Source organism: Calonectris borealis, chromosome 3 (assembly GCF_964195595.1).
Source record: "Calonectris borealis chromosome 3, bCalBor7.hap1.2, whole genome shotgun sequence".
NCBI classification, from domain to species: domain Eukaryota; kingdom Metazoa; phylum Chordata; class Aves; order Procellariiformes; family Procellariidae; genus Calonectris; species Calonectris borealis.
Window position 1 is genome coordinate 62313847 of NC_134314.1, and position 18113 is coordinate 62331959.

General features: G+C 39.9%; 2 protein-coding genes across 5 annotated transcripts in view; one reads left to right on the top strand and one right to left on the bottom strand.

The window, feature by feature from the left end:
- The window catches only part of L3MBTL3 (L3MBTL histone methyl-lysine binding protein 3), an 86893-nt gene extending 77079 nt beyond the window's left edge, over positions 1-9814 (top strand). For 3 of the 4 annotated variants that reach the window (XM_075145813.1, XM_075145816.1, XM_075145814.1), the window contains exons 20-22: positions 4165-4328; positions 5406-5468; positions 7912-9804. In XM_075145813.1, the coding sequence (XP_075001914.1) occupies positions 4165-4328; positions 5406-5468; positions 7912-8055 (371 nt within the window). In that variant the 3' untranslated portion in view covers positions 8056-9804. Of the gene's footprint in view, positions 1-4164; positions 4329-5405; positions 5469-7911 lie in introns of all 4 variants that reach the window. The other variant, XM_075145817.1, reaches the window with a different exon arrangement.
- Positions 9815-11770: 1956 nt separating this feature from the next.
- The window catches only part of SAMD3 (sterile alpha motif domain containing 3), a 40959-nt gene continuing 34616 nt past the window's right edge, over positions 11771-18113 (bottom strand). Inside the window, exons 7-10 of the mRNA XM_075144627.1 lie at positions 14658-14861; positions 14094-14265; positions 12300-12382; positions 11771-12055 (exon numbers count right to left, since the gene is read on the bottom strand). Of these exons, the coding sequence (XP_075000728.1) occupies positions 11771-12055; positions 12300-12382; positions 14094-14265; positions 14658-14861 (744 nt within the window). The remainder of the gene's footprint in view (positions 12056-12299; positions 12383-14093; positions 14266-14657; positions 14862-18113) is intronic.

Here is an 18113-nt window from a genome sequence, read left to right on the forward strand (position 1 = left end):
TTCAGCATAGCTTTTGCTGCAATAATTTTATTAACTCATGCAAGTTCAATGAGAAACTAAATGTCTTAATTTCATCATTTAGTTCCTTAAATTTTTAGATTTTTTTCTTCAGCAATTGGTTGTGCAACACAAAATTTGTAAGGCTTTTGTCAAAAATCTTGAGACTTGAACTGTGGTTCATTAAGGGCTACATTTCTTACCTTTTAAGTGAGCTCATCCTTGTGAAACCCAGGAAATACTTTGAGACTAGTAGAGCATTGTGTAAAGATAAAATTAAGGTAGTGTTTTATTTTTAATTCTTGACCTCTGATAAATTTCTTTTATCTTAAAACATCATTTGTCTGCCAGTGCTTTGCAGATAGATCTAAAAGGCACTCTGAAGAGCGTGTGAAGTATGAAAGATTCCATCTATTACAAGAGCTGTGGGAAAGGTGTAAAAAATCCAGGTTATTACGGTGTTTTGAAACGTGATAGTTCGGAATTCTGGAGAAAATGAAGCTTTAAAAGAAGAATCTCTCTAAAGCAGATGAAAGAGAGAGAGTTGTTGGTCATTTGAAGTATTTTGTTTCAGCACAATGGAAACATACTGTTTTGATCTTGGCTTTGCATTATATAACACAATACAAAAATTTAGTTTTGAGCATTTTAAATTGTCTGCAATTCTTTTTTTTATTCTAAGAAAACTGGCCTGATTTTGTGAAGCATTTTGAGTTTGGCAGAATTGACTATTAGGATAAAGTTTCACGAACAAGCTCTGCTTACTAGGATACAGTAAGGATACAGACCTGTGTAGGGTCTTGCATAATTAGATTTATAAAACTAGAACACTTTCTTACGTTATTGTTTAACAAAGTTATCTTTTTTACCTCCTTTTTATACACATAATTTTGTGCCATTATTTGTTAAATGTGCCATAGTATTTAATCTTTAGGATGAAGATGGATCGTTGAGTTCTTGTTATCATAGTCATGGAAAGCTCAAGCTAAAATAATTGCAGTTGTGCAGACTTGTGAACTGTGACTGCTGGTACCTGTGCTTGTTGCCCTATTTTATCTGCATGTCACTTACATTATTATTCTTCAACCTACTTTTGCCATGCTCACTTGACCAGTTCTCTACTGATACTTTATAAAACGTGTACTGCTATCTTCCCTTTTTTGGAGAAAGATTATTCAGAGCTAAAGAACTCCACTGAAATCATGGCCCCTTCATACTAGCTTTTTTTACAGACACAAATCCTGTGCTTAAAAACTTGATACATACTAGGAGCTAGAACATGCAGGAGGGAATGAACAGTGTTGATGGTCTCTTGTTAATGCCAGAAAGTGTTTGCCACTTAGCTTCTTTGAAACATTAGGTTATATTTTGTTGGAAGGTAACTCACTAAGATAGAGATGAATTAAGTAAGATATGGTTCAAGGAGAAGGATAACAAGGTGGCATTAAGTATGAAGAAGAATGTAGAGGCAGGTGGGCTGATGCTGAAGCAAAATGTCAGCAGAGAACAGTGGTCAGGGTTAAAAGTGTGAACTTACTGCATCTGGCTCTGCTATCTTGCGTGGAGCTGGCAAGCAGATTTTGTTTTTTCACTTACATGGTTCAAGGAGCTCTTTGTGGCTCTGTGATGAAACTGGCTAACCCATGGTTCACCTCAAGTTACTGTTCTCCTAAATGTCCAAATTGAGACAGAAATTGGAGTACATCAAGATATTTTCTCTGGCCCACAAACACAGATTACCTCTCCATGGGAAGCAGGGCTTGCAGAGCGAGGAATACCAGAGCATGAGGGTAGGGAGAACTTTTAGATGTCTGGTATTACGGACATAGATTGTAGGCAAAATACTGTGCTTTGCACTGTCTTTTGCAAGAAGTTACCCACACTAAACCTAAACTTCCTTTTGTCAGGGATGTGGTTATACCTGCTGCAGGGTTGGCGACTTTTTTTCTTTTCCTCCATCTGGTTGGGTAATTTGGCACTTTACATGCTCCTTTTGTGCTGTTTGTCTTACCTGTGCGGCAGGTACGACACAGGCTGAGAAGCAGAGGCATTTTTGCCGACATCCTCAAAGACATTAGGCACTGCATTCCTTTCCTTGTCAGTAAATAGAGCTCTTGAACGTGAGTAGATGAAGTACAAGGTTTAGCATTAGGCAGTGTCACGTTAGTGAATTTATTTTCTGCTAACCTCATTCATAACCAGCTGACCTGTGTTTGCTTGAAGTTTCCCAAAAAACCACAACATGGACAGATGCCCCGCCTAGATTTTTCATCTGGAACTGTTAGGATTTGACGCAGCTGTAAACTATTGAAAATAGAGACATATGGGATAGATAGGTAACCTTGGCTGTCATTGCTGCTACTCACTATGCATGTACCTATATGCTCTTATGTATACATATGTTTAAACATGTGCGAAAGTGGAGTGCAATTTGCTTGGAATTTTCTTCACACAGTATCGTCGTCTGCTATTTATGTTACAGTATCAATGCATTACATGTTTTGGGAATGGAAAATAAAAAAAACAGCTAAATACTTGTATTTTAAACTCTTAAGAGACCTTCTTTAGAAAGAAAATACCAGCGGATAAGGATGGGGAGGGGATTCAAGGGAATAACGAGAAAGATACTATTCGATAAAATAGGCTTTACATTCAGCATGCTTGCTGCCTTACAAGACTCCTTCCTTTCTCACTGAGATTTTGAATAGTAGTAGAAGCTCGAAGGAACATTTGAAGAACAACAGGGAAGTGTAAACAGACATTTAGGGAACTCACTTCCAAGAGTAAGAGTATGATGCTAGGAAAAAATTAAGGAGTCTATTTAAAAATTTAATCAGTGGGCTGACAATACTGACCAAATGTCTTAAGAGTCAACTTCTGAATAATCGACATTGATATAAAATGAGGATAAGTCTTAAAAGTAACAAAAATTTAAGCTAGAGGAGCAGAACAACTTAAGCAAATGTAATCACATCCTATATTGGCCACATTATATATTCTAGACCAGTCCCACTGTGCTGGCAAAAATCTATAATAGGAATTTGTGCCCTAGTTGTTGGGCACAAATGTATGAAAAGTAGAACAGTAAGGATAGGGAGAACTGTGAATAATAGCAACTTCTCAAAAATGGAAACAGAATGGAGCTGTAATAGAAGTGAGCGATCCAAACAAAAATAGCACAGGGATTTCTGAGTGATTGCATGAAGCCATGTTAGCAAGGAATATTAGGCATAGGTTCTTAGCTGGCTGTTTCATTCAGAAATGAATTCCAGAGGTTTTCCACAATTTTACTCAGCAATTGGGAAGCATTCAGGCCTGAGTTCAGAGCAGCATATTGCTTTTGCATTTGCAATGCATCTAAATGAACGTAGATGTCTTATGCAGTTTGACATCATTCGAGGCATGCCTCTTCGCTCTTTCCTCCTACACACATCTGCAACTGCTGCTGCTCTCCAGACAGCAACAGCAGCATGTGGCTGAAGCCATCCTCCCACTGGTACATTACCTTTGAGGCCAGTGGGATGGGGGCTCATTCCTTCCATTATGGATAAGTGAGGTAAAAAGGGAAATGACCTTGTAGCACAGAGGAGTTAAATGTTATTTTCCGAATAAAACATTCAGTTAAAGTGGGAGCAGGTAATTTGCAGACATTTGTGTTTTTTCCTCAGAAGAACTGAAAAACATTTTGTTGTGGATGAGGCATAAATGTTGTGTGGGCTGGAACTTTACAACTGATTCACTTGGAATTTCGTAGCAGCGCAGTGCCGCTTTTGATGAAGTTATAACAGCTCAACCCTGGAATTAAGTTAGTTCTTGTACTGCTGTACAACTATTAAATGTGGGTGTGATTTATTGTATCAAAATATTTAAAATTTTTTGACATATGGTGTCGTATGCCAACAGTTATGTTGGCATAGAATTGTGTTCTGTTGGAAGAGACTTTTTCCATGTAAGAGTGGTTACATTTATACAGAGCCAATATAATCACAGTCACGCTAATGGAAGAACAAGTCACGGTACTCCTCTAATTCTGGTGTAAGCAAAACTGTACAGTTTGTGTAGGGAGGCCCATATATATATCAATAGAAATGAACGTGCTTTTACTGTGACTGATCTCATCACTGATGGAGGGATTTAATGCTTTTTTGTTGCTTCCTGTTGTTGAAGATGTTGAAGAACCCAACACGCAGAGGCTTCTTTCTCAACCGGTTATTGTGTCTTCCAAGTTGCAAATCCCTGGCCTACCCTTGCGCTGGGAACAGCAGAGCAAGCTCCTTCCAAGTGTAGCTGGGATCCCAGCCAGTAAAGTTTCTAAGTGGAGTACAGATGAGGTAGGTTTTCCCCTGTATCTTCTATCTCACTGCTGCTGCCCTTGAAGTCTTGGTTGATTCAGAGCTTTAGATTAGCCCCATAGGTCAACAGTAAAGCATTAGTACTCAGGGGATTAGTCAGCCAGACCTAGTGTAACAGATCCCTAAAATGCCTGTTCAGCTGCCATCCAGCCCTGGAAGCAGTAAGTATTAATTCATATGTGTATAGATAGGTATAGATATAGATAAATATGTATGTGTATATATAGGTATAGATACAGATAAATATGTATGTGTATATATATATTCACTGGGGTTAAAAAGGGAAAGAAAAGTGCTAAATATATGGCCCAGCAGATCAGGTGCTCAAGGTCTACACTAATAACGTCTAGCACCCACACAAACATTCGGGAGGAATGGTTTAAGGGTCAGCATGGACCAAGGAGCTATTCCTGGTGCATAGTTTGGATGTGGCACACTTTTGGAGGGTGAGAATATAGTGCAGAGAGGAACGGTATGGATATGTTCAGGCCATGACACCTAATTTCAAGATCAGAGTCCTGTCACTGTTCAAGTATGTAATAATGCTTGGACAGACAGGGTCTAGTCCCTACTTTACTTTCAGAAGTGCCTATGACTAAGGCAGTTTTGTGTGCTGGGACAGTCGGATCTCCTCTAATCAGAGAAAAAAGAAGCATGAACTTTGAAACAGGATTTGCTAATCTCTGTGCTGTAAAGAATAAAGAAGAGGAAGGCAGCACCCATTTTGGTTTGTGAGAAGTGATTCACCAAGAGAAGATTCATGGTTCTGGATCTGCATGCATAGAATAACCTGAGAAACTTTGAGGGAGTAGCCATATCCCACTCTTAGATGTCCTGTGGACAAGAGTGGCACATGCTCTTTTAGTGTGCAGATTTTATGAATCCTGTCCTTAAACACCCAGCTGCATGACTCCACACACTTATAGAAGAAGGTGGAACACCTAATATGAGGCTGTAAAAACAGTAGCTAAAAAACTTTAACAATTGTCAACCTTTAAGACCATTTTGAGAAAACACTGGTCTTACTAAATTTTTTGTTGTATACTTTGGTGGCAGGTCTCTGAATTTATACGGAGTTTACCAGGATGTGAAGAACATGGCAAGGTGTTTAAAGATGAGGTGGGTGAATTTTATTTCAAAAAGACACAGAGTACAAAGCTTGGTGGAAAGATTAGTTTTATGTCATCGTTAAAAATACATATAAAGTAGTAGGATGAAGTGTGTATTTAATGTCAGACACAAATGTATGGAAGATTAGGTGGGTTTGCAGGTCATGGAGCATGAAGGAAGTAAAGAAGATAAAACTAGCTAAGTGTCAGCCAGCTCCCTCATGCTTCTCTAGCTTTGTAACTGCAACTGAAATGACTTACAACTAATGGTAGAAGAAGAGGAACTTCGTGATTTACTGCTGTTCTCTCTTAATCTGGTTTGAGGAAATTTATAAGTAAGTATGTTATTTTAGTTCTGCAGGATGTTAATAAGTAAAATAGAGCAGTGGTTCAAGACAACCAGCTCTTAAAACTCTTTGCATCTTGTCTGATCACACTTAGCTTTTGATGCTCTTCCTCCTGATATAGCCAGTTTATGAATGTGATTTGAGTGAGTGGGAAGTGAGAAGATCTGAAGGCTTCTGATGAGGTTCAAAGGAGTGTGTACTCACTTTGTGAGCATGCCAGACATGCATTTCTGGTATCTGAGAAGCTTGTTGTGCCAAAGTTGTCATTAGGAAGTGATAGGGCTTTTAGGTACAATAGGCCTTTATAAAGTAGGTTGGCTTTTTCTTTTCCGCTCAGGGGTTTGTTACTCCTTTTAATGCTTTGTTTCAAGAAGGCTGTTTGATCACAGATTGCCAGAGTGAATAGTTCAGATGCTTATCCCAGCCAGACCACCTGAATGGGCAGAGTCTGATACTGTAATATCCCAAGTCAGCCAACCTTTAAGGTGAAGAATAATTGTGATACTTAGACTTGAGAAGGCACCTCGTGAAGAAAATGCATACAGATGGCCCTGCTAGTCTCCTGCGACAAAAGTTTTCAGGCTGTGGTGTAGATTGTAATGACTATTAAAGCTGCATATCAATGGACTGACAGGCTGCATCTCGGCATTTTGCACTTGCTTGGATGTTAGGCATTTTGCAGTTGCAGCAGGTATGCAGATCTAGATCATCCTCTATGATGAGTCGCTTAGGGTGTCTCATCAGTGAATTTAAGATCAATAAGAGCTGACGTATTGCTAATCAAGTCAGCAGGTAGGAAGTGCCACAGAGGTGGATGAATCCTAAACACTTTCATTCTCAGAGGTGTAAGAAAATACTTCCCCTCTTTAGGATTCAGCCTCTCAGGCTTTGTCTGTGAGTAGTAAATTAAACCTCTCCCACTGAGGCCAACCAGCATGGACTGGCTGGCATCAGTGGGTCTTTCAGTAGGTAGAAGGTGCTGGTTCAAACTTCTGCTGTGGAAATGAGCCCTCATCCTGCTTATATTAAGATGCTGCAAAAAGCTGGGCATCCCCCTGTTTGCACACTTCTGGTTCTGAGCACACCCAAAGTCTGGCTTTGTGCACGAAATGAGTAGAAAGTAATTGTGGCAACTGCGTGATGCTGTTCTCACTGCAGTGTTCCTTGACTTACAGTGCTGGGGTGTACCTTGCAGGCTGCCTTTGCAGCGTGTCTAATTCAGAAAGCTTGTCTTCTAGTCCTACAGAAACTTAATTACACTGTTTTTGTCTCAAATTACTATCTTTAAGCCTAAATAGTGCTCCTGATTTAACCACAGTTGGCTTTCAGGCCTAGCTATCCTGCTTACGTTACACTGAAAACTTACTATGGATACCTAAGTGACTTGAAGTTTACACAAGAAGCGTTGGCCCTTGGAAGTGAGAGCCTTGTGGCTCTTCATGTTCGGATTTAGCGCTCCTGCTGACAGAGCGATTTTTTTTACAGGAGAATATTCACTTTATTGTAACATTTATTAAAATAGCAACACTACAAAGCTGGCAGAAAAAATACTCAGTGTTTTGAAAAGTTGTGTTCGTGTCAAAGAGGCAGTTTTACATAACCTGGCCCCTGTTTACATCTGGGACCAAATTCATTTTAATTTGATATTTAATGAACAGAAAGGGGTGGCCTGAAGGGGGTTCTAGTTCTGTAGTTGGGAGTGAAATCCAGAAGCTTTCTTATGGAGGCCTGCATAAAAGGAGTAGCTAAGATGTTAAAAAGCGTTACTGTGCTGCAGTACAGTTGAATTCTACTTCATTTACCCATTTTGCTTTTCAGTAGCTTTTACCTTGTACTGTCAGTACGAAAATAAGAACTGGTTAGCTAAAAATTAGCCAGACAGTTGTTTTCGAGCAGAAGGATGATCATGAACATCCTCTTGTTTTGGACTAGCTGATCTGTCTAAAAGGTTGAAATCAAAGCTATCCTGAAGGGATTTGAAAGTGTTTGTATTCAGCCTTTCCTTTACACTGTCTGAAATTGCTGGGAATTTTCATGTTTTCTGAAACATCTATACTGCTGCACTGTCAGACCTATTAATAGCTTTGTGTGTTTTTTCTTTTAAAGCAAATTGATGGAGAAGCGTTTCTGCTAATGACCCAATCAGACATAGTCAAAATAATGAGCATTAAACTGGGACCAGCCCTAAAAATCTTTAATTCCATTCTGATGTTCAAAGCTGCAGAGAAGAACTCACACAATGAACTTTGAAGATAATGGAAGATGTGTACGAGCCAGCTTTTTCCACTGGAGCTCATGTTTTATTCAAAGCACAAAGACTTGCTAGAACTGTTGAGTAAGGACTCTCAGAAAGGAAGAAACGTACGTTCAGCACTGGTGGACTATTTATATTCTCCTAGAGCCAGTACACATCTGAATCCTTCTGGGAAGTGTTCAAGCTTTTGAGAAGGTACTGTGTAACAACTGAGTCAGCTAGTCTTATTTACCAAACTAATGGCGCTAATTCTCCAGGGATGGTTAGGATCCCTAACTTTCTCTGGACATCAAGAAAACCTTCATTAATTATTTATGCTGTATTATATAAGGGAATGTTAATATTTTCTAAGAATTCTTGAATTCTACTTCATGTACCCATTTTACTTTTCAGAAGCTTTTACTTCATACTATCAAAATAAAAACTGATTAGCCAAAAATTAGGCTACAGGTAGCCAGATGAGACTGTTATGGCTAATACGTATTTGTGCCATAGTTTAAAAATGAAACACTTAATGTTACATACGTGACACTTTATGCTACAGCATATAACTTTACAGATTATAAAACTGTCTGTTTGCTTGTAACAAAACAAACCAAACCTTGTTGGGTTGAAATTATAATGCTTTTTTGATAACTGAATGTTTTTACTTTTGCACGATTACAAAAATGTTATGTGAGTTTTTCCACCAGCATCTTTAATGTATTTTACCAAAAGATCAGTATAGAGAAGGCTGCAACTGAAAAATAAAGTTTGACTTCATAGAAGACTTTTTGTTTATGCTGCACAATAGAGTCCCAGCCTTTTACTTGGGAGCCTGCTACAGTCCTTCAGCCCATGAAAGAAAAAACGTGTATTTTGAGGTGAGGATGTTAGCAAAGAAGAAAATACATTCATTTGTATCTGCACATGCCAGTCTCCAGTATAGTTACCACAATAGTGGAGAAAACCAGTGTGCTAAAGCTAGGACTGCTACTCTGGCTTCATATTCAACGTAGGTTTGTGTTCCCAATGGTGGGAGAATTATTTCACCCACCACTTCCTAGTTGGAAAGTCTGATTTATAAATGAATAAGGCATAGGGGGAAAGACAAAGCACGGAGGAAGAGGATACTTAAACGCATATGGTGCGTCAGTACATGTGTTTCACTGGGTCATTAGCAGGCTGCAGATGCCACCAGCAGGTACGTAGGTGAGGCAACCTTCTTTCTTGGAGGATTATTGTAACGATTATTTGTCAGGGAAAGTCGTTGCACTTGGTATATATATGTAAGATGTAAACCAGATGCACTTTAAATGGGAGAAAGCCTAGCTACCTGTATACTGAGGACTGTTCCAGAATGTTACTTTTGCAAGAAAAGAGAGAAGAGTTGGCTCAAGATTTTTGGCAGCCCTCTTCTTAGCACTGTGGTGGGCAGTTGCTCAGCCTTTAGAGCTGAGAACAAAAAGAGCATTTCCGTTGCACAGAGCTGGGAGAATTTTACATCTTCCCACAGGTTTTGCTAGGCTGTTCTTTGGCTGGAGTTCCTTAAGATTTCAAGAACTCTCTGTGTCCCTTCCAGATCATGTAGGTGACTGGTACCTGCCATAATATGAGGTGAAACAGGGTCAGTATGAAGTAAGTTGCATTGCTCTGTTAATTTCCTTCCATAGCATTGCATAAATAATATTTTTACATTTTGTTCAATATTTGTACATTCAAATTGCACTCTTATTGTACTACAACACAAATAAAACCTGAACTGGAGCCATCTGTTACATGTGTGTGTGCCCAGGATTCTCAGATGAACCCGGCTGTTCCCAAGGGTGGTGTGGAGTAATTCCCCACTGTAGCTCAATGTGGCCATGAGTTTAAAAGAGCAACTTGGCTGCTGCTGTCTGCCCTCTCCCTAAACCCTTACTCCTAAGGCTCACGAGCCGCTTGCTGTCACAATCAGAATCCCATTTATGGACCTGGATTTTGTCACTGGCAGCAGCTGAAGTTGCCCATGCAGATCAGTAAAATGCCAAATTCTTCTGTTTTCTTTCCGTCTGTCCTTCCATGTAGTTTATTTTCCCTCACCCTCTGTGTCTCTCTCGTGTGCCAGCTCTGTAGCCTGCAGTGAGAACCAATGAAGAGATTTGCTGTTCAACAGAGATTACTTGGGGATGTTAGCAGCTCCCTGAATTTTTATATACCTACTTACAAAGTACTGTGGTTTAAGAAATGGGTTTGAATTTCTTAAATTACAAGATGTAGAATAAACCTCACTTGAATGATACAGAGCCCAACTTTTTGTTCATACAGCTATCACTTACAAGAGTCAGGACGGGCATAATCCTTCGTTTGCATCCCATGTGATCAGGTAGCAGGGTGTAGCCACCTCTGTTACAAAAACTACGGCCAACAAATTCAGTTGGAAACTAAAAACAGTCAGAGACTTACTGAATCTTTAAAACGGCAGTTGGTATTGTTTTGTATGTTGTGAGGAGGTAGCCCAGCTGTCACACAGGTAAAGGTTGTCCCCTGATTTCCATGGGAGCCACATGAAAAATCCTAAGACTTTAACAAGAGAGTCTGGCCATTAAATGCAGCAATTCCCTCATACTGCAGGGTCTCCCACTCTGATCTCTGCATTGGAGTCACCCCTGCACAGCCAGGCTTTAACAAAACTTCTGTGCTCCTCCAAGCTGTGTGTTTAAAGAATTGTGGTGACCACAAATGCTGCTTTGCCTGCATGGACATTTTTAGAACTGGTGGGAGATTGATCTCTTCAGTAGAATGCAGTGTTTTAATAAAAAGCCATTTTGATTTCTAATTAATGTAATGGGTTGTGTTTGCTGGCTGGTGCTACTCTCCATTCCTAGGTGCTTGTCCGAAGTCGTGCACTGTCGGGCAGTAATCCTGGGATTTCCAGACATGCAGGAGTTAAGAGGAGCGTGTTAGGGAGAAGAGGAGGCTGTGGAAGAAGAGAGGAGAGGGTCTCTGCTCTGTGTGGGCAGATAGGAGAGTCACCGTGTGGAGAAGGCCAATTTGTTCTGGGGAACAAATTCAGAGAGAAAATGAGGAGTTATCTCCCCGTCGCCAAAGCTGTGGTTGCAAACACATATGGCTGCATCCCAGATAAGTCATTCTTGCTACTTTGAGAGCTCATCTCAGAATCCCTATTTAGCAAATTCAGGATTAATGTTAAAAAAAAGAAAAGATTTCATGCATGGAGAAATGAAACTCCTCATCCTGCAAATTATAAATCAGGCCCACCATTTTAAAACACAAAAATTATTACAGTAGGCTTTCAGTGATCGCAATCTAATGAAATGATGGTAACAATTAATTTGTGCCACTTCAAAACATTAAATATTAGCATCTGAAGCAGCGAAGTGCTCACATTAACTCACAAGTGTGTTTTTTAAATTCTGACAGTCAAAAGACTATCCAAATCTTTTAAATGCTCCATATAAAAAAATAATATGACTCAGTAGTCTAGAAAATTTTATTATCTCTACTGCCTGTAGACTGCTCTAGAATTTCCATTTAAAATAATGAAAATGCTTAGGTTTTACGTTTTTAAAAAAGTAGCCAGTACAATAAAAAAGGACATCATTAAACATAACGGAGTTATAAATATACATACACTTTCACCAGAAAGAGTGGCACTGATTTATCTTCACAACAAAGGGATTTATTTTGACAAAATGTCACGTGCTCCCGAGAGGAGTGCTGTGTACACCATCAGGTACTGGGATACTCGGGTACCTCCAGCCCTCTTTTTACCTGGGCGGGCAGGGATGCTGGGCTCCTCACCTCAAAGACCAGGGACTCCAGGAAGTTGAGCGTCCTGTGGATTCTCTTTGGGCACGGGATATCGAACACGTGAAATGCAGCCACCAGCGCCGCCAGGGCCATGGTGCAGTCATCGAGCTGAGCTAGCTCTTCTCTTTCTACATACAGTGCAAACTCGCATGAATTCACATTGAAGGGATTTTTTACTTCCAACACTGGTGTCACCACCTTCACCTAAATTTAAAAAAAGGGTATTTCAAATGATGTCACAGCATCGCTTTGGTGAACAGGTCGGAGAAGTAAGTAAGCATAATAACACTGCTTTGAATTTAGCTAGTATTTCTATGAAATTTTTCTTCTACCCAAAAGGCAGGCTAATGTCATCCTTTTCCACGTGAGCCACCAAACGGCCAGGTGATGCGCCCAGGCAGCTCATAGGAGGAAGAGAGACCAAGACTGTCAGTGCTCTGTCTCCTACCTCCTCGTTCACTGCAGCAAACAGACTGGAATCATCTCCAAAGACATCTGGCAGGAGTAAACATGCAGCAGTCATTTTCATATCTGTCAAAAGGCAAGGATTTCTGCTAAATTACAAATGAAAATGTTCTGGCACTGCAGTATCATCCTGGAAAAGCAGATTGCAGTTTATGAAATGGTTAACAGCTCAGCAGTGGAACTGTTGTTTAGTGCATTTTGAAGAGTAGTTTGTACCACAGTGAAGGTCTAGGTGCCTCAGGTGGCAATGGGCAGTAGTATTCAAATCATTCGTGACACTCTGCTACTCAATATTACAATTAAATTTCTCTCACAAGAAGTAAGTAGGCCTTTGGGTTGCTTCGAGTGGAGTTTGCGAGCTGAGTAACCCTCCTGCCCCCATCGCCTGTGCCCAGACTACTCTCTCCCCAGTAAATCAGATGTCGCTGGGGAGCCCTGTTGCCAGAGGACTCCACTTTGAAGGCTGCAGTACAAGCTGGTGCTGCAGGACCTCCTGGGATGTGGTAGCTGCCACCCCTCTGGTTCAGCTATTAATGACCGTCACATCTTTTTTGCAGGTCAGACTTCTGGTGGCGTGCGTTTCACTGAACCTGTCCTGTCAGGCATTTATTATCTAGGTGCCAGGTCAAGTTGTTTGTAAGAAAAAAACAGGAAAGTAAAGGCTTTGGGGCTTTACTAAGGTATGAGTTAAAATCTTTGTGGGCATATTGTCTAAGAAAAGGGGAAATTACTTGCAATGTCCATAGTTTTCTAAGGCCAAAGGTATGAGTAGAAAGTCCATAAAGGCTTTCTGGATTAGGCTGTTCGTTGACACTTTTTAATCTATCATGAGCTATTGAGTACTCGTGTTTTTAAGCTTAAAGGAAGAAAAACCTAGTATGTTAATCTACTCTGCTTACTTCTTTAAGAAACGACCCGGTAATAAAAGGAGTGAAACTGCTATAGGAAACACACGGGTTCATACTGTGTCGCCTTTGATTTGACATCCTGTTTTTATGCTTGTTTGATAGAAAATGACAGTCAAAGGAGCACTTCTCACAGAGCTAAGCTCAGGCATAGGCATCTACAGCTGCAGTTTGGGAAGAAGGAAGATTATGAGTAACTCCTTCAATGTTTTGTCCCTGCAGAACCGCACTCCCAGAGTTTTCAGACTGAAAGAAGTTGAGTGGCAGCAGGTCCTTGCTCCCTCGCAGCCAGCGAGCCAAACACATCGAGGTACCCGGACCTCTTTGCATGACTGAGGTACCGGCTCTCCAGAGGTACCAGCTTGTGCAGTTTTTCCTGCAATGTGTCTCTGCAGAGACTTGAAATACAGGTAGCGGTAACTACTTCTTCCGTTATTTCACTGACATGAAGACTTCAATCGTAGAAAGGGTTCCTCTCTTTCTAAAGGAAATCATCTCTTTTTATGGGACTATTTCTCTTTCTAAACCAGAAAATTCATTTTCTGTATGCATTTTTAGAAAATAATAAGCACTTTTTTACATATCTAGAAATAATTCTGCTCATCTTATTTTAAGGCAGTTACTGATTTTATCAAACCTGCAATCTTTTATTCAATAGGAAAAAAAAAGTTTCAATACCTGACTGACAATTTTCCTAGTTATTTATTAGCTTTTATTCTTAATGCTTCCCCATCACTATATATTTTTCAAGCAACTGTTTAAAACATTTTGAAATGTTTTTGCAGTAAAATTAGAGCTAGTTTAGTTACATAAGTAAGAACAATTAGCTACAAAAAACTGTGACATTCAGAGCATAGAAGATCTGTACTGACATTTCAGAATGTCTTCCTCTGTGTGCCGCTTCAGATTTTCTTGCAGCATAATGTTAATTGGATTATTTCTCACCACATACAAAGATAGTATGTTTTCTGAGTAAATCTCCAAAATCTCAACTGTTTTCTTATAAATGTCCATGTGTGTGAGAAGCTGGAACTCCCTAAAAAGCTAAAAGAAAAAGAAAAATTTGGTATTATTGCAACCCTCAAAACCAAAACTGAAAACAACACGAGGTGCACGCTTTGAAGACAGGGTAAGGCTAGCTCAGTAAAATAAGATTATAAACTGGAGGGGGTGGTTTCGTTTCTTTTCAAAGCAGGGAAGAAATACATCAAGTAACACCAAAATACTTCAGAAAACCCACTGGTGGTGTGTGTGGCATGTTTAACACAGGACTGGTGAATCTTTTGAAGTGGGGTTACCAGCAAAAATACGACTTAGATTAAAGAGCACAACGTTGATGGATACTTCACCGGAAATACCCACTAAAATATGTGCCTACAGTTGTATCACATCTGTAACATAGAATTCAATGTCATTATTAAAAATAGCTCTGTTACCTGATAAGGACATCTTAAGAAAGGAAATAGTCTAAGAATGTCTTTTAAAGGTGCCTTATCGCTGATCATCCTCCTCCGTATTTCTATTGTCACATTCATTCTGTCATCCACTTCTTTCCAGTTCCTTTGAGTTTTCATATATTCTTGCTTAAGCCACTTAATGTGTACATCCATTGCACTGCCTTCATGATGAACAGGTTCTTCCTATCAAGAAATGAAGGACAGAATTGTAACAAATGAGCTAGCATTTTTATCTGTCGTGGCGTGTGTGAGTTGAGTGTAATCAAAGTGTAATCAAGCTCAGCAGAAAGTACCTATAGTGTGGTTTCAGTACCAGCTCTGTGAACTCACCCTCGTAAACTAATAGTTATATTAAGATCTGTTTTCATATAATACTGTAGCTATCAGCCAAGTCTCCCAAGCTCAAATTACGTATTTGAGGATATTCATGAAATTCCTATGCCTGTGTCTGGTTTGCCTAATTGTAGTTTATTGGAAATTAGTTCTAATGATGACTCAGTGTTTAGCAATATTAGCTCTGTATTACTAAGAGAGATAGTATTTTCTTCTTACTCATACAGGTCCTAAAAGCAGGACAACTAACTTTCACATTTACGCAACTGAAGTATTTATCCCCAAGGAGGCCAACTGAACTAAGAAAACTCTTAATAGAAAGCATTATCTGAGCAGTTTGACCATGAGTGTTTTCAAAGAGCTATTTTGTACTTGAAGACAGTTAACAGTCTTCCTCAAAATTATTATTATTGTCCCTGCTGTAAATCCAAACCCAGTAATTACTAGGAAGAGGAGTGGCTCCAAAGCAGTTCATCTGTGGCAGTAGCCTGGGGCTGTTTAGTTTCTGTCAGAGGACGCAGTGAACTTGTCCACTGAAACAAGCTGAGACAACATACAGATGCACGGTTAGTACAGTTACCACTCTCAGGCTGCACTTACACTGGCTTTTGCCAATGTATTGTCACTGATGCAGCTGGCGTCTATGTCAGTGGTGGCCTGTGGGTCAACACCAGAGCGAGTTGAGACACTTCGTCCTGTTCCCCAGAACATTTAAGACACAGAGCTGCAAAACGTACAACATCCACAACTGCCTCACAGTGCTCTGTATGTGCAATTAAACTTTCCAGTTTAACTAACATCCTTTTTTAAATTGTGCGTGTGGTATTCCAAGAATGGTTGCATGAGGTACACGATTAAAAAACTGTCTCCCTCCTACTATTCTATCCATGGATTTCAACAGCCATTGGTATCACAGAAGAAAACGAGCCCTGTATGCAGGACAGTTACCTACTGTGACCCCCGCAGGTACTCCCCTGGCCCTTGCTAGGATGCTGTATCAGCACAGTCTGCACTCTTTCTGATAGAGGATTGTAGTCTTAATTGCATTACAACAGTAACGTTTGTTTGTGACCAGCCTGAGTAGGCATTCCTGTCCTCTTCCTCAGTGCACAGGGACAGAGGTGGTGGGTTGGGTGATTTAGTCCAATACCCTCCTCTACCCGGCTGAGAGGGGTGCTGGGAAAAAGTATAAAGTAAGGATGACTGCGAGTGGTACTTCCCCTGAGTCCTGTCAAGACTCCACTGAACTGGGGTTATGTCTTTATAGTTAAGAGCCTTCAGTAGATTTTTTTTTTGTTCCGTTACTTCTCTCAGTTACTTTTCCAACTCTCATGAAATCGTACCTTCCACAACATCCTGCGTTAAATTCGGCAGTTCAACTATGCCCTGTCAGAAGAAATGCCTTCTTTTGTTTGTTTTCTCCTGCTGCTTCTGCCTTCTAGTTATCGTACTGGATTCCGTACCTATTCACCATCTCCTTGCCGCTGTAGTTTTATAGCTATGTCATATTCTGACCTCAGCCACCTCTTTTCCAGCCAAGGCTGTCCTAAGCTATTTAATCATTCCACATATAAAAGCTGGTCCATACTTTCAATTATCCTTGTTACTGTCTTTGCATATTTTCTAATTTCACTACAACCTTTATGAAATGGGCGCAGTTAAACTTCAAATACTAGTTGAGATGCTGGGACACCACAGGTGCATACAGTGGAATAATGTGCTCCCTTTTGTTTCTTTCTTAAATAATTCTGAGCAGTCAATATACTTTTTTGGACTGCTGCTTAGCATTGTGCCAAATTTTCTTTGGCATAATATAAAATTGTCATTTATGAATGTTAATAATAAGCTCAGAGCCCATCACTGTAAATGTTGTTAGGACTGGGTTTTCTTCTTGTGCCTTATTTTACATCTATCACTATTGAATTTTATCTGCTGGTTTTTTGCCCTGTCACTCAGTAGCATGGGGTCCTTGTGAAATTCTTCAGTCAGTCTTTGTCTTTAGTACTCTTAGTAGCATCAGCAAATGCGGTCAGCCAACTATTCTCCTTTTTCCACATCATTTAGAAATATATTGAACTGCATAAACTAAGCATTAATAATCTTTTCCAGATTTCTGTAAAAACCAACTATTTCTACTTAGCCTTTTTTGTCCTATCTTTTAACTGTTTATGCATGCAAGGACCTTCCTGCTTATCCCCTCAAATTATATCCTCTAAGAGCCTTTGAAAGGCATGTGGTGAAATCTCTTCTGAAGTTAAAGTAAACTATCAGCTGGATTTCCCATGTCTTCAGGGTTGTTGAATATTTCAAAGAACTAATGAATTTATGAAGAATTACTTCTGTTTACAGAAACATCATTGATTCCTTCCCAATATGTTCATCTCTTGGGTCTGCATTACAGTTCTTGCCAATTTGGCCAGTAAAGACAGCAGGTTTCTTGGTCAATATGTTCCCTAGCTCTCTCCTGAAACTCTAGAAACTGGCATCAAATCAGTTACCTCCAATTTTCTAGTATCATGTTCATGAGAGAAATTGCACATCACAATTAGAAAATTACCTATTTTACCCTTAGACACATCTGAAAATTTTGCACAAATATCATCTGGTCCTGGGAATGTGTTACTGCTCACTTTAGTGTATTATTCTGTAACCTTTTTAGTGACACACAATCAGAGCCATATGCCCCGACATTGCCTATGAAGAATGGTCCCAGTAACGTGATTGCCTGAACTCCTCGTCTGAGAAGCCTTGCAAAGTCTGCCTGGTTTTTCTGGTATGGCTTTATATTCTGCGAGCACTCCTACACCTGGAGAGTGCATCCCAAAGCCTGTCCCTTAGCGGCATCAGGCTTCCTGCTTCTCATCTGTTTGAAGAAGCCTTTATAAACAGTGGAGAAAAGGCAGAAAACCACAGAAACAATTCTGGGTAAATCTCCAGCGGATCTCTCACAGTCATCAGAGTCCTGTTTTACTGCTAGCATGTGTCATCTCTGCAAGCTCCCTGTATCAGTGTTTGGTATTTTCTGGTATCTAATTTATATTGGTTACTGACTGTGAATACTATTCTAGTATTCACACATCCCCAAGTGGGCCGTTCAGCTGT